This window comes from Eurytemora carolleeae, unplaced genomic scaffold, assembly GCF_000591075.1.
Source record: "Eurytemora carolleeae unplaced genomic scaffold, Eaff_2.0 scaffold45, whole genome shotgun sequence".
NCBI classification, from domain to species: Eukaryota; Metazoa; Arthropoda; class Copepoda; order Calanoida; family Temoridae; genus Eurytemora; species Eurytemora carolleeae.
The window spans coordinates 240742-267662 of NW_019396182.1; the positions used below are offsets into that span (position 1 = coordinate 240742).

At 34.3% G+C, this 26921-nt stretch overlaps 2 protein-coding genes across 2 annotated transcripts; both read left to right on the forward strand.

Moving 5' to 3' along the window:
* The first annotated feature begins 146 nt into the window (after window positions 1-146).
* Window positions 147-8032, forward strand: LOC111697439 (RE1-silencing transcription factor). Its single transcript, XM_023467462.1, has 3 exons — window positions 147-946; window positions 6809-6958; window positions 7143-8032. Exons 2-3 carry the CDS (start codon window positions 6835-6837, stop codon window positions 7649-7651), a joined length of 633 nt encoding a protein of 210 aa, XP_023323230.1. The 5' UTR covers window positions 147-946; window positions 6809-6834; the 3' UTR covers window positions 7652-8032.
* On the forward strand, window positions 2266-15111 carry LOC111697447 (zinc finger Y-chromosomal protein). The gene is made up of 5 exons (XM_023467472.1): window positions 2266-2375; window positions 2728-3467; window positions 3725-4720; window positions 14622-14672; window positions 15074-15111. The coding sequence occupies exons 2-5, from the start codon at window positions 3155-3157 to the stop codon at window positions 15109-15111; spliced, it is 1398 nt and encodes a 465-aa protein (XP_023323240.1). The 5' UTR covers window positions 2266-2375; window positions 2728-3154.
* The last annotated feature ends 11810 nt before the right edge of the window (window positions 15112-26921 follow it).

Consider the following 26921-nt stretch of genomic DNA (forward strand, 5'->3'; position numbering starts at 1 on the left):
CTAAAATTGAGCACATGTACTGTATAGTGTATATGTACCAGGAGAAGAAATATAGATGGAAGACTGTAGAGAACACATGTATGTATAGTGTATACGTACAAGGAGAAGAATTCAAGATGTAAAATACTGAAGTTAAAGGTAAAATTAAAATTTGATTTCTTATTTCTAGAATTGAAAAATATTTTATAACTAAAATGTATGATTCATGATTTCACAGTTTTAATCTAAAAAATTAGATGAGAAGTAAAAATGAAATAAAAGAAAAGGCTTTCTACCCTACCCCTCCCCCCTAGGATATCTTATGTTTCTGAATTGGTTAAGCTTACTCTTTATATGTTTTTAACTTTTTATTTTTTTTAAAGATTTAATTTTTAACAATATGTATAGAATAAAATAGATGATGGTCGAAGCAATTAAACAGAGTGCTTACACGTCTGCACCACCCTGTCACAGTTCTTGTTTACATCATTTTCTCCATTTCACTTCTTGTTCTCCAATTTTCTTCCTTGTGATGCAACTTCCATCATGTTCTTGGTTAAATTTTGAAAGAAAAGTTTTGTAGGATGTCTCTGTAATCAATATTATCAGTTAATAGAATTTTGTTTGGACATCCTTTAATTTCCTAGATTTGCTTGTTTTAGGTTTCACACATAATTTTTCATTTGAATTTAGTAAAATTTATAGGTCTTAGGATAGTTTCTTGTGGAACTCCTGATTCAACATGATGCATGACATGATACATCATAATCTGTTAAACTATTGATTCCTGATATAATTTCAGAGAGGATGGCAGGAAATATTTAGGAAAACATATTGGAGGAAGAGTTTAAACTAAAAGAGGAAAATGTGTCTGTCAAGGAGGAAGTACCCTTCCCTTCTACTGTAGAGGATACATGTACTGTATATATAAAGGAATAAGTCAAAACTGAAAATACTGAGATTTAAGGTAATATTTAATAATGTTTCATATTTTTATATAAAAAGATTCTCTGTTTTAAATAATTAGATAATTAATTACATTCCTTATAATTATTTTTAAAAGACCAAAAGCAAATGGATCTTCACATTCAGAGAAAACTGGTTTTAAGAACCATCTCTCGAGACTTTAATTCATTTAAAATGAAAATCTAGAATTATAATCAAGATATACTATGATGTTTAGTTCAGAAGGTTTCATTTTAATTTTATGATGGTAACATCTTTTTAAAAATTCTAGAAGAAGATGAACCACATCATCTTTTTAACAAAGGAAACTGATTTTCTTTTATGTTTATTTAACACAATTTAAACAAAACTTGAATTGTAAAAAGTACAGATAACGGCATTATTTGCATTTTTCCTCTCCCAAATAAACAGACTCTACCTGGGAAGTACAGATGTCTGCAGAAAAGAAGAAGAAGTAAGTTGTAGGAAATCGGGTAGAAGGAAGTAGGCTAGAGAGAGCTAAAGGGTTCAGAGCAGCTGGTCAGTAAGTCTAGCAGTGCCATTGGTTGTTTGACTAGTGAATTTTTGGTACAGAGTTGGACAGGAGACCAACCTGAAACCAGCCCTGCTATGGCTGCTCTCCTTCCGTTGAGAATCAATAAAAATCATATGTTTAGTTTTATTGCTCAATCTGTCTTTTTCAACGGAAAAATAAATTATTAGATTGGATTAGATTAGTAGAGCTATAGGTTTTAGAGAGTATAAGTAAATAATAGGTAGGTTGACCAGGAAGTAAAGAGTTAGAGGTTAAAAGGGTAGAGAAATAGTCTAGAGTAAAAACCCCTGGGGGGGAAACCTAACCTAAACCAAAGGAAGCCATGGAAGAGAGGGTAGGAGGGTTAAAAAGTAAAAAGGAAGGAGCCAGGGATTAGTTGTCTAGCTGGTTACAAGAAGGATAGTGATATAGAGCCAGAAAGGTGTCATACAAGTGAGAAGTAAAGTAGGAAAGTGTTTCGGCAAAAGTCAGCAGTACTGTACATCCCTCGTTGTCGTCTTCTTCACGGTATTAAACCACCATCAAGAAATAAATAGAAACATACACAAATAAGTCAAATGGTTTTTAATGTTTGAAATTCTAAACTCGTTGGAAGCAGAGAAGGTAAAGAAAAAATGGTAAACTTGGTTGATTTAATTTATAATAAACATTTAAAGCCCCCCCCTACCTCATACCAATCCTCATATTTAATTTGATTTAAGATAAGATTGTGTTAGACCCTCAATGTGGAATTCCCAGACCGCCATCGAACTTTAAGGTCCAGTAAAAAGTTTTTAATTCTCTTTTTTGTTGATCTTGCCCTTTTTTTCGATACGTTTCATCATTTTTGGGTCCTTTTCCGGTTTTCAGAAAAGTTGTAAATTCTCCGTTTGTTGATCGTTTCTTCATGTTTAAGGTCAGTTTTTTAATAACTTTTAATTTCTCAGTTTCCACATGTTATCTTTCTTATTTAAAGATTTACAATAGTTTAAAACCAAAAAAACACATATATTTTGTCAAAAAACAAATAAAAACTAAGTAAAGATATGCAAATCAATTCATTTATGTATATTTTCTATAGTAACAACTCATTGGTCTGTGTATCTTTTAGATCCGAAACTATCAGTTCTTTTTACTTAAGAATTCTCAAAAGAAATACAATTTTTGAATATGTAATGTAATTATTCCATAAGGTAACAAATCATGAAAGTATTAATTGGTTTAATTTCATTCAATCGACCCAAAAACTTTTTAAGGATTTTTTTCAGAAAGAATGGCCGGAAATATGTATGACAAAGGAAGAAATGAAAGTAAAGAATATTGAGATTAAAGAAGAGATTCTTCCCTCCTCTACTGTTGAATTGTAAATATTGAATAATAGTAAAAAACAGGAAAGTTTTAAAAAATTTAATGTCGTTTCAGTAATAAATTGTTTCTGAGAAAATGGCGGGAATCATGAAAAGGGAAGATTAACGGACATATTTTACTCACAATTTCCCTATCGGGCCATACAGGTCCCACACTAACATAACCTGGTGTAGATAAGATTTTTAAACATTGTTTAGGAATAAATATTTGCATTAGCGCAGTAAACTTTTCTAACCTGTAATTTGTTTTCTTCTGCTGAATTCGATTAATAATCTTAACTGATATTTTGATCATGTTCTCGTTTTATAAATTACTATTCCAGATAAAATGGCAGAGACAATTATAGAAGGAATCAACCTTGAGGAGTTTGAGATGAAAGAAGAGACAGTTTTCAAAGAAGAAATTCTTCCCTCCTCCATTGTAGAGGACACGTGTTCGGTTTATACACAGAGAGAGGAAATAAAGAATGAAGAATGTGAGGTGGTCGAGGAGATGGGTTCTACTGTAGAGGATACATGTACTTTATATGTACAGGATACATGTACTGTATATGTAGAGGATACATGTTCTGTATATGTACAGGATACATGTTCTGTATATGTACAGGGAGGTGTCAAGATGGAAAATGCTGGAAATCAAGGTAATAATTCAATATTTATTTTTTTTAATATTTTTAGATACTACATTGTAGAGGAATTAATTTCTCCTTAAATCCAAACTAGGAATTCTTGAAATGATAAAAAAGAATTTCTCCTAGAGAAATCTAGAAGTTCTACAACCTGTATCGGATCAACAAATCCTCCTGCATAGTAGTTTATTACGTGCAAATATACAGCTAATAAATGTTAGATCTTTCCTCTGAAACGTAAAACTAAATATCTAAAATATATGATTCAGGTGAAATAGTTCTCAATGAAGTGGATCCTCTGCTGGTTGGATCAAATTTAACAAAGGAGAGAAAACTAGAAGGAGTGAGATATCCATGTGATAAATGTGAATTTTCTTCATCCAGCCGAAGTTATCTCAGAGAACATATCAAGAATAAACATGAACTAGTGAGATATCCTTGTGATAAATGTGAGTATTCTGCTACACAACGCAGTCATATCAGAAAACATATTTTGAATAAGCATGAAGGAGTGAGATATTCTTGTGACAAATGTGAGTACACTGCTACTTCACCAACATATCTTAAAACGCATATACAGAGCACACATGAAGGAGTGAGATATCCATGTGATAAATGTGAGTACACTGCTACTACAGCGAGTAATCTTAAAAAACATATCGAGAGAAAACATGAAGGAGTGATATATCCTTGTGACAAATGTGAGTACGCTGCATTTATAGCAAGTAATCTCAGAGCACATATTAGGAGAAAACATGAAGGAATAAGATATCCATGTAATAAATGTGAGTTTTCTGCATCCAGCCGAGATCATCTCAGAGAACATGTTAAGAATAAGCATGAAGGAGTAAGATATCCTTGTGACAAATGTGAGCACACTGCTACTACTGCTGGTAATCTTAAAATGCATATAAAGAGCACACATGAAGGAGTAAGATATCCTTGTGATAAATGTAAGTACAGTGCTACTAGAGCATCTAATCTCATAGCACATATTAAGAGAAAACATGAAGGAATAAGATATCCATGTGATAAATGTGAGTTTTCTGCATCCAGCCGAGGTCATCTCAGAGAACATTTAAAGAATAAGCATGAAGGAGTGAGATATCCTTGTGACAAATGTGAGCACACTGCTACTTCACCAAGATATCTTAAAACGCATATACAGAGTATACATGAAGGAGTAAGATATCCATGTGATAAATGTGAGCACACTGCTTCTACTCCTGGTAATCTTAAAAAACATATCGACAGCAAACATAAANGTTTCACACATAATTTTTCATTTGAATTTAGTAAAATTTATAGGTCTTAGGATAGTTTCTTGTGGAACTCCTGATTCAACATGATGCATGATGGACTTTACATGATACATCATAATCTGTTAAACTATTGATTCCTGATATAATTTCAGAGAGGATGGCAGGAAATATGAAGGAAAACATATTGGAGGAAGAGTTTAAACTAAAAGAGGAAAATGTTTCTGTCAAGGAGGAAGTACCCTTCCCTTCTACTGTAGAGGATACATGTACTGTTTATATAAAGGAATAAGTCAAAACTGAAAATACTGAGATTTAAGGTAATATTTAATAATGTTTCATATTTTTATATAAAAAGATTCTCTGTTTTAAATAATTAGATAATGAATTACATTCCTTATAATTATTTTAAAGACCAAAAACAAATTAATCTTCACATTCAGAGAAAACTGGTTTTAAGAACCATCTCTCGAGACTTTAATTCATTTAAAATGAAAATCTAGAATAATAATCAAGATATACTATAATGTTTATTCAGAAGGTTTCATTTTAATTTTATGATGATAACATTTTTTTTTAATAAGAAGATGATGAACCACATCATCTTTTTAACAAAGGAAACTGATTTTCTTTTATGTTTATTTAACACAATTTAAACAAAACTTGAATGTAAAAAGTACAAATAACGGCATTATTTGCATTTTTCCTCTCCCAAATAAACAGACTCTACCTGGGAAGTACAGATGTGTGCAGAAAAGAAGAAGGAGGAAGTTGTAGGAAATAGGGTAGAATGAAGTAGGCTAGAGAGAGCTATAGGGTGCAAAGAAGCTGGTCAGTAGGTCTAGCAGCGCCATAGGTTGTTTGACTAGTGAATTTTTGGTACAGAGTTGGACAGTAGAGCTATAGGTTTTAGAAAGTATAAGTAGATAATAGGTAGGTTGACCAGGAAGTAAAGAGTTAGAGGTTAAAAGGGTAGAGAAATAGTCTAGAGTAAAAACCCCTGGGGGGAAACCTAACCTAAACCAAAGGAAGCCATGGAAGAGAGGGTAGGAGGGTTAAAAAGTAAAAAGGAAGGAGCAAGGGATTAGTTGTCTAGCTGGTTACAAGAAGGATAGTGATATAGAGCCAGAAAGGTGTCATACATGTGAGAAGTGAAGTAGGAAAGTGTTTCGGCAAAAGTCAGCAGTACTGTACATCCCTCGTTGTCGTCTTCTTCACGGTATTAAACCACCATCAAGAAATAAATAGAAACATACACAAATAAGTCAAATGGTTTTTAATGTTTGAAATTCTAAACTCGTTGGAAGCAGAGAAGGTAAAGAAAAAATGGTAAACTTGGTTGAATTAATTTATAATAAACATTTAAAGCCCCCCCCTACCTCATACCAATCCTCATATTTAATTTGATTTAAGATAAGATTGTGTTAGACCCTCAATGTGGAATTCCCAGACCGCCATCGAACTTTAAGGTCCAGTGCCCAACCCCCGTTCATTCCAGCACCCTAATGTCCTTCCCCCCAATACCGGGGAAATTCAATCATAGTACAATTCTGCCGGATGCTGGCAAGTCACTCAACCTGGTGGCGATTGTGAACCCTCCAATCAAAGGAGGTGTTAAGCAGTAGCTATGTGGATGTTAGATCGCTGCTATTACTGTCCACCTTCTTAACTCCTTCACTCCAGCATTACATCCTCTTAAGTACCTTTCCAGTACAATTTTCGCTTTGGGGATTTTTTTTAAGATCTGGAATACTGCTCTGGACTGCGCTCATTATCTAAGGATTCAACATTCCAGTATCAAGATTTCCGGACTATCATATTCATGATCCTATAATTTAAACCACTTTCTTGGTTTAGGCTCAGGCATGCATGTGATGTAAGTCTCTCTTTAAGGTGAGAACTTTGGTCACAGCCACATCCTGTAAGTTGCTCTTGATGGCATCCCTCTGTTATTTTATGGGCTTCTACTTTTATAGCCCATTGATCAAGTGAAAACATCATCACTGTATCAAACACATCTTTGAGGATTTGAAGATTAATTATTGAATATGATCCCATTTACTTCTGAATTTTTGTAATTATTTTATTTCAAAGAGAATGGCCTGATAGAAGGAATAAAGATGGAGAATACTGAGATTAAAGAAGAGATTGTGGAAGAAATCCTTCCATCCTCTACTGTAGAAAATACATGTAGCGTTTATATAAAGGAAGAAGATGTTAAAGTTGAAATAACTGAAACGCAAGGTAAAATTAACAAGAATATCTTTTTATTGCTTTCTTCAATGTAAGTTGAACGGAGGGAAAGATATTATTTCAAGGGAAACATTAATTAATACTGGAATTAAAGGAAATGCTGAAACTTAAATTCTTCTATTTTCTTATATTTTCAATAATGAATAATGCAATGTAAATAAAATGTATATTCCAGTTCTCGATGAAGAGAAATCTCCGCTTTTTGGATCAAAGATTAACAAGAAGAGGAAACTAGAGGGAGTGAGATATCCTTGTAATAAATGTGAATATTCTGCAACTAAACGAAATCATCTCACAGAACATATTAAAAATAAACATGATGGAGTGAGATATCCCTGTGATAAATGTGAGTACGCTGCTACTAGAGCAACTAATCTCAGAATTCATATTAAGAGTAAACATGAAGGAGTGAGATATCCATGTGATAAATGTGAGTTCGCTGGAACTACTGCAAACATTCTAAAAACACATATTGAGAATAAACACGAAGGAGTGAGATACCCTTGTGATAGATGTGAGTACGCTGGTACTACAGCACAATTTCTAAAAGCTCATAAGGAGAGCAAACACGAAGGAGTGAAATATCCCTGTGATGTTTGTGAGTTCGCTGCAGCAGCAAAAAAGAGTTTAAAGAGACATATTAAGATAAAACATAAATCAAGCATTGAGAAAACCTTGTGGTGAATGAGAACGTGCTGCAACTAGAGTAGGTGATCTACATAAGCTTATTACAACTAAACATGAAGGACAGAGATATCTCTGTGACAAATGTTAGTACACAACTTCTAAAGCTGGTTATCATAAACTACGGTGCTATGGAAACGCCTCAACACGGAATCGGACCTAAAAAACGGAAACCTCCCCAAAAGGATTTTTTTTGAGGGGTTTCCGTTTTTTTAAATTATCGGAAATCCCAAAAATCTAAGTTTTAGAGGAATTTCCCGTTTTCTTTGCTCCGTTTCCCCGGTTTTTAAGGTCGGATTCTGGTCTTATATTTTTGAGGGATTTCCCAATATTTTCGATCCGTTTCCTCATTTTTTGGGTCTGTTTTCTCTTTTTTCAGGTCCGTTTCTGGGTTTAAAAAAAGCTTTTAAATTTTCTGTTTGTTGATCGGTTTCCTCTTTTTTTTGGGTCCGTTTCCTCTTTTTTTTAGATCCGTTTCCGGTTTTCAATAAAAGTTTTTAATTCTCTTTTTTGTTGATCTTGCCCTTTTTTTCGATACGTTTCATCATTTTTGGGTCCTTTTCCGGTTTTCAGAAAAGTTGTAAATTCTCAGTTTGTTGATCGTTTCCTTTTTTGACCCGTTTCTTCATGTTTAAGGACAGTTTTTAATAACTTTTAATTTCTCAGTTTCCACATGTTATCTTTCTTATTTAAAGATTTATAATCGTTTAAAACCAAAAAAAACATATATTTTGTCAAAAAACAAATAAAAACTAAGTAAAGATATGCAAATCAATTCATTTATGTATATTTTCTATAGTAACAACTCATTGGTCTGTGCATCTTTTAGATCCGAAACTATCAATTCTTTTTACTTAAGAATTCTCAATAGAAATACAATTTTTGAATATGTAATGTAATTATTCCATAAGGTAACAAATCATGAAAGTATTAATTGGTTTAATTTCATTCAATCGACCCAAAAACTTTTTAAGGATTATTTTCAGAAAGAATGGCCGGAAATATGACAAAGGAAGTAATGAAAGTAAAGAATATTGAGATTACTTACTTGGAATACTTGATGTGTTATCCCCAGGACTCCAGGTAGGAGCATAACGGGAATTTCAGTTAGGTCCTCTCGGAGAAGTGATCAAGTCCTCTAGATTTACGTCCTCCTTTTGTAACCTCTTCCACACTAATCCTGGCATAGTAATTCAAGGTGTTAAAGATGGGCGTCGAGTAGAGATTTAAAGATATTTAGAGATTTTGCATCCTTGATTTCAGTAGGTAAATTGTTCCAAAGGTTTACCACCCGGTTTGAGTAGAAGTTGTGTGGAAGATCTGTCCTAGAATGCTTTGGTACCAAGTTATCCTTGTAAGATGTCATTCTTCTCTGTCTTGCAACATCTGAGCCGACCAAGGTAAACCAAGTCCCCTTCTCTACTTTATCATAACCTCTGAGTATTTTAAATGTCTGAATAAGATCAAATCTAACTCTCCTTTGTTCCAGTGACTGGATACCAAGTTCCTCTGCAGGATCTCCTTCATCAAGTATGGTAGTTATTTTTTCAAGGAATTCCAGCAAGTTAGTGGTACAGGACTTGCTTTTCATGAAGCCATGCTGAGAGGAGTTTATATGAAGATTCCTGGTCAAGTGAGAGTTAACTCGGTCTCGAATAATGGACTCCATTAATTTACAAGAGATGGAAGTAAGAGAAATTGGTCTGTAGTTTTCTGGTTTATTTTTAGAGCCTTTTTTGTAAATTGGAGTAACATTGGCTAATTTCCAGTCTCCTGGAACCTCTCTCGTACTCATAGATTTATTGAAAATGATGGACAGGGGTAGTGACAAGTGATCAACATTGTCCTTTAGTATTCTAGCTGGAATATTGTCAGGTCCCTGGGCTGTACCTGGTTTAAGTTTTAATATTTTCTCTTTAACTTCGATTTGTTCAAAAAATATATCCCTGATGAAGCTGTTAGAAAGTGGGGGGCAATTTGGGATATTGTTGGTGTCCTCTTTAGTAAAAACACTACAAAAAGATTTGTTTAAAACTGTAGCCATCTGTTTGTAGTCACTTATAATTTTGTTGTCAACTTTAAGAGGTCCAACTCCAGTTCGGTTTTTTGTTCTACTGGTAATATAAGAGTTAGTTCTACTGGTAATATAAGAGTTAAAAGGCCTTTTATTTCCATTCGTTGCAATCAGCTGTTCAAATCTTCTTTTGGCCCCTCGTACTGCTTTTTTACATTCCTTTTAAGCTTTAATAAAATTATTTTCAATCTCCGGTGTTCTGGTCTGCATATACAAATTGTATTGTCTTTGTTTGGTCCTGATTAATCTCATAACTTTTTTGGTCATCCATTTTGGTTTGTTAGCTTGACGTCTTTGGATTTTAGGAATGAAAAGGTCCATACCTGCATGTATTTTACCCTTCATATAGTTCCACGACTCTTCAGTTGATTTCTGGCTTAAATCCTCGCTCCATTTTACATTTTCAAGATGCTCTGACAGCGCCTCTAAATCTCCATTTTTCCAGTCACAGACGAGTTCATTTGTTTTACAGAATTTAGATTTAAAAAGCACCTCAGTTAAAATAATGGAATGGTCGCTGTTTCCTAAATTACCAAGTTGTTCAATGTTGACAATATTTTCTGGATTTTTAGTGAGCACAAGATCTAATAAATTGCCTCGTATATGAGTTTTAAATTCAACCATCTGGTTGTATTCACATTCTATAGTTCGCTGGAGGAAATTACCACTTTTTTGTTCAGATGTTTGAAATTTCCAATCAATGTTTGGGAAATTAAAATCCCCAATAATTATAGAATTTGTATCTGTGGATTCTAGTAATTTACATAGTTCTTCAGTGTTTTCATCGTTAGAGCTTGGGGGTCTATAAACTAGTGTTATATTAAGATTTACATTGTCTTCACTTGTCACTTCAAATTGAAGAAATTGATTAAAATTATTGGCGACATTTCTGGGATTAATTAAAAGTCCATCTTTGAAATAAACCAGTAGGCCCCCTCCAATACCATTCAGAGTATCTTCACGATCTTGTCTCAGCTCCGGGTCTATGTTATACCCATTAATGTTCAAAACCGCCATATTAGTTTCTTTATTACACCATGTTTCTGTTATTAATACAATATCTGGACAATGTTCTAATAATAAGATTTCTAAGTCATTCATTTTATTAAAAATGCTTCTTGCATTCAGGTATATAATCTTTAAAACTTCGCTGGTTTCTTCTTTGTTTGGCTTTGGTTTGGAGACTCTTGGAATCTTGTCGGGCTCTCTTCTTGGCCTCCTTGGCTGAGGTTCCCCCCTGACTTCCGAGTCCCTTCCCTCCATTGATTCCTCCTGTACTTCTTCCTCCTCCTCCTCCTCGTCCGTTGGGAGGTCTGCCAGACTCATGGCCATACCTGGAGTCTTGACAACCTCTATTATATCCTCNCTCCCCCCTCCTCCAATGGGATCATAAATGATGGAGTAGTTGGTTCTGGTGGAACAATCAATGTTGATGGTACCTCCATCCGTTGTTGTTGTTGCTGTTGCTGTTGAATTGTAAGATCTAGTTCCCTGTTTCTGCTCCTCAACTGTGTTGTTGAGATTTGACGCTCCTGAGAGCTCCCCTGAGCCTCTCTCATAGGCTGAGAAACTGTAGGTCGTAGAATTGGAGCAGAATTTGCTCCAGTTAGTGGATTCTGGCCTCTGTGGTTCCTGATAGGACCTCTTTGACCTCCTTTCCTTGGATCCTGGCTCTCTCCTTGAAAAACTCGACGTTTTATCATCCTCCTGTCTCCCCTCATCCCGATGAGCACCCACTCCCAGTTTGTTGCTTCCGTTGTATCCATTTCTCGGTTTCTCTGTTCTGCACATTTTCTCAGTTTATCCTCCTCCTTCCTCTGTTCCTGTGTAAGGTCCGGGATGATGCTTATGGAGCTGTAGGTTGAGTTGGCAAGCTTTCTTGTGTACTCCAAGATATATGTTCTCAGATTAGGGTCAGTGAGGCAAAAAATTACTGGTCTCGGCCTTCCTGAGGTTTGTTTTTCTCCTGGTCTGTAAATAATCTTGAACCCGTCCTTGTTGATTGGAGCTCCTAGAAATTTAAAGAGGTCTATGACATAGTTGATGTCGTATTCTTTACATTGCCATCCACTTGCAAGGTTAGAGGGGGGCTCTGGTATCTGATGGATTACTAGGTTATTCCTCCTAGCTCTTTGCTCTCGTAACTCCTCCATTACAGCTTCTTTACTGCTTTGAACAATATCCTCCTTATTCACTTTATCAATTTTATTCTCCATAATCTCGATTCTTCTATCATGGTTTAGAATATTTCCTGCGTTAGCGTCAATGCTGGCTTTCATCTCAGCCTGTTTCAGTTGAATGTGGTTTATCTCTTGTTTGATCTTCTTTGAGACTCCCATACATGGGTTGCACTTCCAGGATGCATTTTCCATCTCTTCTAAACATTTTAGATGACCTGCAGAGATATTGCAGCATTTTGCATGCCCCCATCTCTCACAAAACTCACACCAAACTCCACCAGTTTTTTTAGTGACATTAGATTCACAAACTAAGCATGGATAAGTAGTTTTTTTAGCTCCTTTAGGTGGCATTTTGAGTTAAAAGAAGCACAGTCAGGGCAAAAATAAATTCTCAGCGTAAGAATTTATTGAATTTCCGCTACTCTCGTTGCAGATTTTATCTGCTGACTTTCACTGAAAACTCCCTTTCAAGACTGACAGTTAAATACATAAATACAGATTAAATTACTAGTTTTGCACTTTTTTTATTATTTTTTTTTTCTCTTTTCTTTTGTACTCTTTTTTTTGTACTTTTGTTTTTTGTACTATTGTTTTTTTTTGTACTATTGTTTTTTTTGTACTATTTTTTTCTCTTTCTTTTTTTTCTTTTTTTGTTTTTTTATTTTTGTGCTTTCTAAAACTTTATTTTATTGTGTTTATTTTCTTCTTTTTTTTCCTTTTTTTTCTTTTCTTTTTCTTTTAGGTCACTTCATTTGGAATCAGCTTACAAGTATCCGTAGATAAGTTTAAGCTAATTCCCTTATATGAAACAATTAAAAGACTTAGTAAAAAGTCTTTGCCGCTACTTTATCCGGGAATAAAGCAGGGCTAGTACTATGGATAGATATTTTGTTTTTAATTACTCGTTCTCTGGACTTAAAGGATGTACCTAGGGAGCTTTAAATGAAGGGAAGTAAGTCGGATTTTCTTAAAAAAAGTTTTAGAAAGAAAACTAATATTTCTGGTACATCCTTATCCTATTGTGGAACACAAACTCCGATACAAGTCTGTGTAATTTCCAGCACTGGTTATCCACCGGTTATCCACATCTCCTAGTCCGCTGTCTCCAAAATCTTTATTCATTCACTTTATTCATACATTATTCAGACATTTCTCTTTAAGAAGTGAATCAAGCGTTAAATTAGCTTGGTCGTTTTAGACTAAAGAAGAGATTCTTCCCTCCTCTACTGTTGAATTGTAAATATTGAATAATAGTAAAAAACGGGAAAGTTTTAAACATTTAATGTCGTTTCAGTAATAAATTGTTTCTGAGAAAATGGCGGGAATCATGAAAAGGGAAGATTAACGGACATATTTTACTCACAATTTCCCTAACGGGCCATACAGGTCCCACACTAACATAACCTGGTGTAGATAAGATTTTTAAACATTGTTAAGGAATAAATATTTGCATTAGCACAGTAAACTTTTCTAACCTGTAATTTGTTTTCTTCTGCTGAATTCGATTAATAATCTTAACTGATATTTTGATCATGTTCTCGTTTTATAAATTACTATTCCAGATAGAATGGCAGAGACAATTATAGAAGGAATCAACCTTGAGGAGTTTGAGATGAAAGAAGAGACAGTTTTCAAAGAAGAAATTCTTCCCTCATCCATTGTAGAGTACACGTGTTCAGTTTATACACAGAGAGAGGAAATAAAGAATGAAGAATGTGAGGTGAACGAGGAGATGGGTTCTACTGTAGAGGATACATGTACTGTATATGTACAGGATACATGTACTGTATATGTAGAGGATACATGTTCTGTATATGTACAGGATACATGTTCTGTATATGTACAGGGAGGTGTCAAGATGGAAAATGCTGGAAATCAAGGTAATAATTCAATAATTATTTTTAAAAATATTTTTAGATACTACATTGTAGAGGAATTAATTTCTCCTTAAATCCAAACTAGGAATCCTTGAAATGATAAAAAAGAATTTCTCCTAGAGAAATCTAGAAGTTCTACAACCTGCATCTGATCAATATATCCTCCTGCATAGTAGTTTATTACGTGCAAATATACAGCTAATAAATGTTAGATCTTACCTCTGAAACGTAAAACTAAATATCTAAAAAAATGTATGATTCAGGTGAAATAGTTCTTAATGAAGAGGATCCTCTGCTGGTTGGATCAAATTTAACAAAGGAGAGAAAACTAGAAGGAGTGAGATATCCATGTGATAATTATGAATTTTCTTCATCCAGCCGAAGTTATCTCAGAGAACAAATCAAGAATAAACATGATCTAGTGAGATATCCTTGTGATAAATGTGAGTACACTGCAACTAGAACAGATACTCTAAGAGAACATGTAAAGAATAAGCATGAAGGAGTGAGATATCCATGTGATAAATGTGAATTTTCTGCATTCAGCCGAAGACATCTCAGAGTACATATCAAGAATAAACATGAACGAGTGAGATGTCCTTGTGATAAATGTGAGTATTCTGCTACACAACGCAGTCATCTTAGAAAATATATTTTGAATAAGCATGAAGGAGTGAGATATCCATGTGACAAATGTGAGTACACTGCTACTTCACCAACATATCTTAAAACGCATATACAGAGCACACATGAAGGAGTGAGATATCCATGTGATAAATGTGAGTACACTGCTACTACAGCGAGTAATCTTAAAATACATATCGACAGCAAACATGAAGGAGTGATATATCCTTGTGACAANTACATGTACTGTAGAGGATACATGTACTGTAGAGGATACATGTACTGTAGAGGATACATGTACAGTAGATGATACATGTACTGTAGATCATACATCTATAACAAGAAAAAAAACTTACAAATTCAAAATTTGTGTCTCCTGTCCAATCGATGGTATCTCCTACTACAGCCTGAGCTATCTTGTAGCTCCCCGGCCACAAAATATATAATTGTCGAGTCATTTTTATTAATATGAATGTAGTAAATTTGTGGCCCAATAAATGATTTGATTTGATACTTTAAGAAGTGTAAACTGTAAACAGTCATGTTTCAAAGAAATAACAATGTATCATAAGACCGACATGTTGTGCACGTAAATACGCGCACAAAACACCTCCTGCGCGTGTCTGATTTGAATGATTAAGTGTAAAAATAGTGAATTATTTATCAGTGAAGCATGATAATAAGGGGATAGATCTTTTCCCTTGATTATACCCTATACATATCTGTGTCCACTCAACTAGCACTCATATATCTAAAAACATAACAGAAAACAAAACAAAAATAGTTTTTCTCTAATGTCTAAATCTGCCATGTTTATTTTTATTTTTGCACTTTCATGCATGGTTAAATTTTTGTAGATTGATGTTTTCATCAATCTCATGTTACCGGGGGGTTGTGCAAAAAGTTGAAAAATTGCAGGAGTTCAGGAGTGCAAAATCCGTGAAAGTAAGATTGAGCTCTTTTTAAAAATTTGGAGGGGGGAGTCCAATATTCTAAATATCTTTGTTCTCTTAAAGAAAGGAGATAACAAAAAGAAATAGGTATTGGAGAATAATATAAAAGAGTGAAGGAAAAGGGATTATAACATAAAAGAGGAAAGTACAAGAGATTTTAAGATGAAAAAAGGAGGAAAAAGAAGTAATGGTCAACTCGTAATAAAAGCATGTGCAGTGCATCCCACAAAACATGACAATTTTAGGCAGCCAACTTTAAAATGCTTTGCAGTTGGATTTGTCACAATGAAAACTAATAGTCTTTTTAAATTAAAATGTCAGTTTACTCTTTTTTTAAATAGAAAAGCCGAATCAAGTTCGTGGTTTGGCCGTCTTTTTATTGTATTGCTTAAAGCACCACATAAAGAGTCCCGCTCATTTGAAGTACCGATTTTAGGCGACTAGAGCAAGTTCTGAACAGTAATACTAGCATATAGGCTGGATAACGGGACGGTACACCATATGAATCATCCCCCGGCCAACAGTATTATAGTTGTACTGCACATCTTTATACAGGGTGGGGGACAAATCAGAAAATTTAGGAAGAATGAATCATTAAAAAAAATTAATAAGGCTAATAGAAAATTTTGTTGGCAGAAAATGCTAGATTTTTCGAGTATTATGTGCGTATTTTGGCGTAAGAGATTATTGATAATCTAATATGATATGGGACGCTCTGTATATACTTGACTTGTCTGTCTGTTTGTGTCAAATAAACGTCAAAACGGCTGAATGAACCGATCGGGTCCAAATTTTGTGTGGAACCTCACATGATCCCAGAGGAGGTTTATGGAAGCACCCTGAAAGCCTGGTAATGTTTATAAATCTATTATAAGTTTAATTGTTTAAATGGAACCTTTTTTCCCTGAGAAATATTGAATTTGTATTCAATGAAGCGGAGAAAAGGTTTGAAAAAAAGTCAATGATGCGTGGAAACGGTCTAGAGAACAAAGTTGTGAAGAGGGGAAGGAAAAGGAGCCAAATTATTTTGACAAGATATTTATAATAATGAGAAAATTTCGTTTCAAATTTAGATTTTTCCTTCAGAATCCCAAACAAATCTGAAAGTCAAACTTGTAAGAAATATGTAATGTTTTAGTTTGAGCATTTCGATGGTTTGGAGAATGGAATTTCTTAAATTTCAACTTACCGCCTAAACATATTAAATATCCATGGCTAAATGGCTTTCTATTTTGAGATTATTTCTCTCCAGATTATCTTACAAAATCAAAAATTTATGTTTGCTGCGCTGCTCTCATGATGCACGCTACATGGTTTACATACATTAGCATTTACCAACACCCACATAAACACAAAGTTGAGAATCTATATATATAAAGGGGAAATCTCTGTTTGTTTATATGTCTGGTCATTACTCAGGAACCAACCCCTTAACCGATTTGCCTCAAATTTTGACTTAGAAACTCTGTAGAACCACTGGAATATCATTAGCGTTGGTTAACATGTCTAATTTGACTAGATTGACTCTTGTAAAGAAAAATTTGTTTCAAGGCAAAGCTGGGTTCCCAAGCTAGTATTGTAAAAAGTGCTATTCGCTCCAAAATAAAAGATTTTTTGTCATTTTGTTATTTACCGTTATTTACTTCAAAAATACACTTTGGGCTACCACTAATAGACTGAAAATATGAATGCTAAGGGAAATTCTTATTTTTTCTTTGTTTTTAAATCTTTTTCATTATTGTGGTTGTTTATCAAATACGTCAAAACGGCAGATCCAATGGACCCGTATTTTTTTATTTCAACCCGGGAGGGTTTATGGACGGGCAACATTTTTCTGATTTTTGAAAATCTGTAAATTTTAAAGGAAAATACCGAGATTATTTTTTAATTGGAAGACGGTGAAATAATGGCGGATTTAATTTTGAGAAATGTCAAAAAGAAGAAAATATTCTGGAAAAGAACAAATTTTATATTTTTCCAATTTTCCAATTTAATAATTAGTGTTTGTGGTAACCACGATGTAATTAGTAATTAGTGAATACAGCGTATAATTACAGTTCCCCTGCACAGTGGGATAATGACAGGAATTTATATTTTTACGATTGTTAATCTTCTTTTTTTAAATTTATTATCAACAAAACACAGGTTTCTGGAATTTGAAAGGGTCTGCAAGCGTAATTTGTAGTGACTCTCGGTGCCAAGATGCCATTGACTGATATACTAAGGTACCCTAGATACCTTAATGTAAAAAGTTTTGACGAAATGTTTTAGATATACATATATATATATATAAATATGCGTCAAATAAGACTATTTTTATCTGATGTAAATGAAAACTTTATGGTTGCGTGAATATTGACTGAAAACAGAATATATAAATGAATTTCAAGTATAATAATTCAACATAATTAATAGGTAAAAGATTCATGTCTTCCGGTGTCAACTTGGATGTCCACTTCAAGCTGCTTCATGAGTGTCTGTGTATCACGACAATCTTAAAGGGAGTGTTCGCGTAAAATGAAAGGGGATATGGGCTTAAAGCGAACAAAAACACTTTTGATCGCTACTAATCTTACTTCCATCTGTTGCGTCTATAAGGAGAAAATTGTTAAAAACAACTTCTACTGATAAACGTAGAGTCCATTCAAATTCAGAAAAATGCAATATTTACGACTTGCTTCATAAAATAATCAATTTAATTTCAAAAAAGTCATTCAGATAACAATCTTAAGTCATTGATTATTTTTCAACGCATTCATATATATATATATAGTCAATATTTCGTAATATTTGTTATTTGTTTTAAATACAATGCACTAAAAACGACTTTTTTCCGCTAGGTGTCCCTGCTACGCGTAATTATTCTAAGCATCGAGAGCAGGGATATCTGGTGGCCGGCCAACTTTTTCGGCGTTTAAGTGAAGCATCAAATACAAAACAAATAAAATATAAGTATTAACTATATACGAATGTATTCAAAAATAATTGAAGTCTATAGGTTCTCATGATATCTGAGTGATTTTTTAAATTAAATGTGTTTTTTTTTACAATCAGAGTCGTAATTGCAACTTTCCGACTTTGTATGGTCGCTACGTTCTTCAGTATAAGTCATTTTTAACAATTTTCTCCATATAGACGCCACAGATAGAAGCAAGATAAGTAGCGATTAAAAGCGATTATTTTTCGCCTATACCCCCTTTAATTTTTCGCAAACACTTCCTTTAAGAAAAATAATAAGGAGACCCAGCTTTAAACTCGATATCCACAGTTCTTAAGTTTTCAGCTCATGTCTGTATTGGAATATTTTTGACAAAAAAGTATGAAACAGAAAATATGAAGAATCATACAGCTACATTTATACCAGGACCTTTATATTCCCGTGGTACTAGGGGCGCGCACGCCGTTCTTAAAAGAATTTTAAAAATTCCTTAAAGGACAAATATCAAGTCAAGAAACATGTGACAGTAAACAGTTGAAAAGAAATCTTAGCATGCTTTTCAGCCCCATTTAACGTTGATACTGTAGGGCCCGTAAAATTGTGAAATAGGACGATGATATTAAATATATGTTCTTTTCATTTGATGCTGTTAAAAAGTGGATTCGAATCCAGGAATCCAAAATATATATCAAGAATCCAACGGATGATGTCCCTGATATTATAACTTGATGAATTGAGAAATTGACAAATTTTAAGTTTAATACGTAGTTTAGCGTTACAGTTGGGAAGAAAACAATATATTTTGAACAATAATTTCCCTATCTCTTTCACACGCCCCTCCCTCTCCCTCACGGATCAAACACCTTCCATCTCCCTTCAGAATACCATTTAAATTTTTAAAACCTCATATCTAAAATTCCTTACTAAATTTCGCAAAAAGTTCTAATTTTCTAATTTTCTAATCCACATGTAACAAATGCCTCACTCAAAAAAGTCTTTCTAAGTAATTATAATATTAACACTAAAACCTCTCTGAATATATATCTTCTCTATACCGATCAATTGTAAATCCAACCATCCATAATCAGAGTCTATATCCAACTAACTATATTTAGGTCTAATGGTACAGGTAAAAATAAAACGATATACATATATACAGGATGCAAAGATATAGAGGGAATTATTGTACTAGTTATAAATGTAGGGGGGGGGGGAGTGGTGCAGACTAGGACTGGCGATCCCCTTAATGCACCATAACTCTGTTTTTATGCTCTTGTCTTAAATCTCTCGTCCATCTGGTTTAGTGAAGATAATATTGGTCTTATCACATAACCATCCTTCTTGAATTTTTTTAGTGAAGAACTCTACTTTCAATTCCTTAAAATCCCATTCCAAATCATCAGACCACTCTAATTTTTCTGCTTTCTTCATAGAGTTCATCCAGTTGGTCCAAGCCATGTGCCAGGGAATAAAACCACAATAATATCCTGCTATACTCACATTGCTCTTTTCCAACATTTTTCCACCAATCATTTTCCAAAATTCACTAAATTCCCTGTGTCTGATAAAGCTTAACCATAAATATCACGCTTGAACCACTTATACTTCACAAGAGATGTTTTACGGTCATCCTTTTCTATCTTATTTATACTGTTCATTCTCAGGATTAAATCTTCTTCCCAACTATCACTATCTTTTCTAACTTTCCTTGAGGCCTTAAAGGGCCTGTTAACTCAGGATTAAAGGATTAAAGATTTGAATTATCGGACATGTTTATTAAAATCAGTAAAACTATATCTCACCTAATTACAATCATTCATCTCCAGGGTTGACAGCTGTCCGTTGTTGGAACCCTTTACTGAAAACCCGCATCTGGTGCAGAAGCCATGCCATGCCATGTCTGCTCTCTGTTTGGCTATTTCCGCCAATTGTCCGCCTCCATTTTGCTGTCCATCTCTCCGCCCTGAGTTCTGCATCTCACTTCTGCAATCACGGGAAATATGACCCTCCATTCAACAGTTATAGCAGGAAATTCGTTTCCTGTTAATATTTCCTGTCTTTCAGTTTGATTTTTTCTTCTTCCAGTCTTCATATGAGCGGCAATCTTTCTTCTGATGACTGGTTTTCTTGCAGAAAAAACAACCATCTTTGGCCTGTAATGCGATGACATCACTGGATATTTCTCCTCCTTCTTCTTCAGACGTGTCTAAGATTAGTCCTGGCATTGCATTTATGTCCACGGGTACTTGTCCTGTCTTCAGAAGGAGCTCTGGGATCTATATTGTATGTTCTCAGATTTATCAACTCACAATGTAGCACTGCCTTAATCTCATTTTTGTGTTTCAACTCCTTAGGCATGAAAAACAGGCATGACTTCTTCAGGGCTGTGTTGTATAATCCCATGATCAATGCATTCTTGAAATCTACCAAGCTACTCTTGGCTGGAGTGTGGGCTTGTACCTATCCTCAACTTGTCTGTGTAGTATTTCAAAGGATCTACGTTACTTCCCTGTTTCCTTTCCAAATATTCATGCTTCCTGCCTTCTTCGTCCTTCTCCTGTGAAAACTTCTTCGATAGCTCCAAGAAAAAATCTACTGTCCTGTAATTATCATAGGCTAGTCCTGTAGGATGCAACATTACTATTTCCTGCCTGGCTGCTACAGTGATGCAAGACAACAGCATCCTTTTCACTGTCTTTTTCAGGGATGGTTTCCCACACATGGTTATTCAAATGTGTTTTTTCAAGATTTTTACACCATTCAAAAACCTTCTCTGGGTTTCCATCATATTTTGGATAAATTCTAGCATTTTCTTTTCGTAGCTCTCCACATAGCATCTCTGGGTATCCTTGCGTTTCATCTGTTTTCTTAATCTGCTCCAGCATTCCTGTTACTCTTGCAATGGGATCATGTGTCTCCAGTGTGACGTTATTTTCCCAGGTTTGAGCATATGCCTTGCTTTCTTCCTTTTGTTTCACTGTTTGCAGTTCCTTCCTCAGTGCCAATGTTTCTGAATCCCCAGCACTAGCTTGTAGCTCCATCCACTCCATCTTTTACATTAGGACTTCTAGTTTTGTGAGTGGATGGTTTCCTCCTGTTGCTCTGGTTTCCTCCATATCTGGATCCGTATCTGACTCCTCACTAGGTAAACTAGGGTTTCCTCTAAATTTCATGTTCTGCAGTTCTAACTTGCTGCTGTATTGTTGCCTTAACTTCTCTAAATGGCACTGTTTCTCCTTCTAAGGTTTCTCTAACTTTGGAGTAAGTGGCATTTAACTTGGTTCTTAAATCCCACAGCTGTCTTCACTTTTGTAACAAATGCCTAATTCAAAAAGTATTTATATAACCAACACTTAAAACTCTCTGAATCTATCTTCTCTACAGATCAATGATAAATCCAACCATCTGTAATCAGTCTTTATCCAACTAACTATATTTAGGTATAATGGTACAGGGTAAAGTAAAACTGATAACTGTCAGGGTACTATATCAATTTACATATATACAGGGTGCAAAGATATAGAGGGTATTATTGTATTTATTTTACACATATCTTTACAATTTACAACCTTATGTCGTGAAACTATGATATCTTAAACTACTTTAAATTATGTAAGATCAACTGATCCTAGTTTAGAATATCAAATATTTACACAAACAGGCTGCAAATATATAAGAATCAGAAATTACAGTTTGCGGTAATTGTTCAGTTTCTGTCAAAGTTTATTTAAAATCTTATTTATTTTTATTTTATAGTCCTTCAATAAGCTGTATTAACTCCTTACAATTCCAACATTTTTTTATCAGCATCATGGTTTTCTTTCGGTTAGAAGGTCGTATTCAACGGGACTATAAACGTAATTTCAAGTGACCCTCCATGCAAAGAAAGTAATACCTATTTACAACGGTACTGCGGCCCCTGAAACCTTAATCTGATAAAAAATGTGGTTCGATACCTTCTTTTTAATGACTCGAAAAGTGTTTATTTTTGAAAATTTCTCCTTTGATTCTTACAAGCAAGAAATGCGCAAGTCACTTTTGCATAGAACCCGCAAATGAAAACAAACAGCTTAAAGAGTCAAAAACATTGAAATCTAATTCATACTTGATCAGACAAAGCTTTCAAGGGTACCGTTGTAAATCGGGCATCGCCATCTTTGCATAGAGAGTTACTTGAAGCTTTAATAGTTCAAAGTCGTCATTGAAGTCTCATATTTTGTGGGTCTCCCTGTATTTTGTTCATGTAATCTCATAATCTTGTTTTCAACTCTCAACCATGATGATACGTGTAAAAATACCGCAACCATATTTCCGGTTTATAGGAGAGGGGGATGGGATTTCCGCCCCCCCCCATATGCCCAGCCCACCTGCCATTGGGATTCTACTATTTTAAAGCTTATTATTTTTATAATTTCATAAAATAAGGATGTAAATTTAAAAGAAAGCGGTTTGAAAAATTTTAAGTCTCATAATACTTAATAGTTCCATGGACGCTGTGGTATTATTTTTTTTGTAAAAATATTTATTTTGAAAATCATCAAGGGCGTATGCATAAATAAATCTAGTGGAAGGCTAAATATACACGAAGCGCAACCCCCACCCCCACCCCAGCCTTTGAGCTCCTAGGGGGGGGGGCAAAAGTCTTTAGTTTCAGGTTTGGAAAGTTCAAGGGGGAGGGGGCTACGAGACTTTCTCAGAACTTTGAGATTGTCATATTAAAAGAAATTCAGGTCGTTATTAAAGTCTCAGCAATGGTTGGTAATTGTTAACCCTCTTTATGTATTTTTGTTGTTCTCATCATATCCCTCTTTACAGCTTGGTGACTGCAACGGGTGACTGACATAGAATACAATTTTGAAATAAACAAATTTAAATAATTGGCGTTGAAATTTTTTTTATGTATGTTGTATAAATGTAAATCCTTTAGGTTTTTGAGATAAGACAATTTTATAGATCAGACAATTTGTTAATAATAAATATAAACATTTTAAAGATAGGACAGCGCAGATTAGAGATTTTTTTCATTGACAAAAATCTCTAATCTGAAATAAATAAAACTTAGACCGAATAAATATTAAAAAGTTTTGAACATTTTGAAAACAAGAAATAATTTTGCTTTTCGACTCTTCAAGTTTTCATCTTTGTCTATAATGATTTAAAGATACATAGCAATAAATGTATTCATTTGTGCATTAGTCATCCCAATCTCGTGTGTTTTAAATTTTACATATATTAACGTGTAATTGTTTATTGTGTAACGCACTGTTATGCTATTTTATCATTCTGATATTATTTGAAAAAAATACGTTTGGTGGATATAAAAGACAAACATTTTTATTAAAGACCAAACCAACCTGCCGTGCGTGGAGGCTTGAAGACTTAGCGAGAAGCGCGGAGACGGTTTTGTGGGGCTTGGAGATCAATCTTTGTATGAGGAGGCTCCGGAGGTCATTTTGAAGGGCTCATGGCGGCACTGAAGTCTGCCCCCCCCCTCCATCATACTGTATAGTTTACACCCTATTATAATGAAGAACAGAAGCGCAAAGTTTATTTATTTTGAGACATACATTCCAGTATCCGCGTATATTTTCCTTTGGGGAAACACCTCCCCCCCCCCGGCAAGTAAGGGGTGGAATCTCAAAGCAGATGAGTGTAGATAGCTGCGCTAGCGCGTCGGTCAGGCCATTATACCTGTCACATGTTTACATTTACCAGTTCATCTTATAGCGAGCTCATTTTCTTATCCAACTTCTTAAATATTCTTACTTCATTCCAGCCGATCCGCATCTGCAACAAGTGAAGTTTTTGATCCGCATCTCAAGAAGTGAAGTTTTTGATCCGCATCTCAAGAAGTGAAGTTTTTGATCCGCATCTGCAAGAAGTGAAGTTTTTGATCTTTTGTCTGATAGATTAGTCGAACATTATGATACGATTTATCGAACAGTATCGATCTAAAAGATAGGCCAAACACAATAATAAGATTCATTGAACAGTATCGGGTTATGATAGATATGTCGAACACAAAAATAGGATTTTTCGATAGCTAGGTCGAACACAGTAATAGGGTTTAAAGAACAGTGCCGATCTGATAGATACATCGAACACAATAATAGAATTATTCGAACAGAAGGATATGATAGATAGGTCGAACACAATAACAAGCCAAATATTCAAAAAGACTAGATATTTTGAATAACCTTTTATTTAACAAATTGAATAAATATCTACATAGTAAATATTCATGGGCATGGGGTGGCAGGATCAAATGTAATAGGGTTAAATTCATTTTTTTAACAAATGTTCCAAAACGGGGTTATTATGCATAAGGGTTTATTTATTTTAAGTTAAAGATGTAAAGGACGCAAAAGTCTCCGAGAAATCCCGTTTTCCAATTTCTGTACATTCAATCTTTAACCGCATCAGATTTTCTCACATAAATTATCATGATTATCATAAATTTAACTCAATTTTGATGCTATGCAATTTTTATTTTAGTTTATATCTCCAATAATATATCATGATATTAGCTATACGAAGAGATAACTGATCAGAATATTGCCAAATACTCAATCAAAACTGAATCTATAGGAAAAAGCTCTTTACAGAGATTTAAACTCATGATTTCTAATGCTACTAAAAAGTAAGTTAGAACGAAAAGGAAACGAAGAGGAAATGCTTGACCCAGCTTTAAAAACGTTCCGGTCTCATAAAGTTGATGAATAATTTTTAAAACCGTTTAGCTTGTTGGATATATGCAATATTTATAAACAATTGTTTCTATACTGTGAGTAACTGTGTTCTCTTCAGTGTAGGTTATAACTCCATATTAAGAATATTAAGGATATTAAGTGAACAATTCACTACATGCTCCTGCACTCCTGCAGGTCAAAAGGGGAGAAGTTTACAAGCAAGAAAAATTACTGAGTAATTAATAATAAAAAACGCCTGTCTTTAAAGTGTTGAGTAAACAAGCTTGTATTATTAAGAGCCTGTCTTTAGTGTTGAATAAAAACCAGCTTGTATTAAAGAGCCTGTCTCTAGTGTTGAGTAAAAACCAGCTTGTATTAAAGAGCCTGTCTCTAGTGTTGAGTAAAAACCAGCTTGTATTAAAGAGCCTGTCTTTAGTGTTGAGTAAAAACCAGCTTGTATTAAAGAGCCTGTCTTTAGTGTTGAGTAAAAACCAGCTTGTATTAAAGAGACTGTCTTTAGTGTTAAGTAAAAACTAGCTTGTATTAAAGGAACTGTCTCTAGTGTTGAGTAAAAACCAGCTTGTATTAAAGAGCCTGTCTCTAGTGCTGAGTAAAAACCAGCTTGTATTAAAGTGCCTGTCTTTAGTGTTGAGTAAAAACCAGCTTGTATTCAAGTGCCTGTCTTCAGTGTTGAGTAAAAACCAGCTTGTATTAAAGAGACTGTCTTTAGTGTTGAGTAGCTTGTATTAAAGAAACTGTCTCTAGTGTTGATTAAACAAGCTTGTATTAAAGAGACTGTCTATGTGATTATACAGTGGCCCTCTAATACAAGGTGCATCCAGGGTCCCCCCTAAAACAAAGTGCGTTCAGGGTCCCCATGATTCAAGGTGTGTCTTAGGCCCTGTTGGTCAAGGTGATTCCAGGGCCTCAACTTCCCAAACGGGTGGTCCAGGGTCCCCAGAAGCCGGGTGATTGCAGATTTCCCCTCTGGGAGTCTAGAGTCGGATCGATTGGAGCGGTATCATCAGCTGTAGACATTAGACCTCCGTATACTCCACACCCTTCATCCTGTATAGTTATACATACTACATAGTGTCTAAATACAATAGACATAGTTATACATAGTGTTTATATACAGTAGACAGAGTTATATAGTTTATATAATATATCCAGTAAACATAGTTAAACATTATATTGTTTATATGCAGTAGACATAGTTGTACATAGCACAGTAGACATAGTTATATACAGTGGACATAGTTATAAATAGTGTCTACATACAGTAGAAATAGTTATACATAGTGTCAATATACAGTAGACATAGTTATAAATAGTGTCAATATACAGTAGACATAGTTATACATAGTGTCAATATACAGTAGACATAGTTATACATAGTGTCTTTATACAGCAGACATAGTTATGAGTAATACATTGTTTATAGAAATGTACAATTCATGGTTTTCATAACTTTAGATACAAAAACAGAATGGTTTTATGGCATTAAGTGAGGATTTCTTTTTAATGGAAGTGACCGGCTATGTTAGGTAGTTGAAGTGAGTATGCAGTGTTGTGGAAAACTTCTTTCGTATTCATTTGAGACAAATTAAACTTTTTAAAGATCTTTAAATCCTGAGTTTGAGCGACGTTCAAAACTCCTACTTTGGGGGGTGGATACGTTTTCAGAATTAGTTTTTTATTAAATTATTAAATAACGACGACATAAAATGTAAAAAAAGTCGCTCCTTTTAATGTGAAAAACATAGTTTTTTTATTATGTTTTATCTGGTTTATGTGTTTGATCTCGTTTATATATTGATCAATAACCACCGATCAATATAGTTTATAATAAAAAATACGCAAAATATTGATTTTTTATTGCTTCTCTCACCACAAATTGCACTGTGTTAAATAGAGTCAAACCTTATCATATTT

Bases quoted from the DNA above. Each gene is read 5' to 3' on its own strand.
- LOC111697439 (XM_023467462.1), top strand. From the start codon at position 6,835: ATGGAGAATACTGAGATTAAAGAAGAGATTGTGGAAGAAATCCTTCCA. The intron at 6,959-7,142 runs GTAAAATTAACA...TGTATATTCCAG, and splicing joins TGAAATAACTGAAACGCAAG to TTCTCGATGAAGAGAAATCT.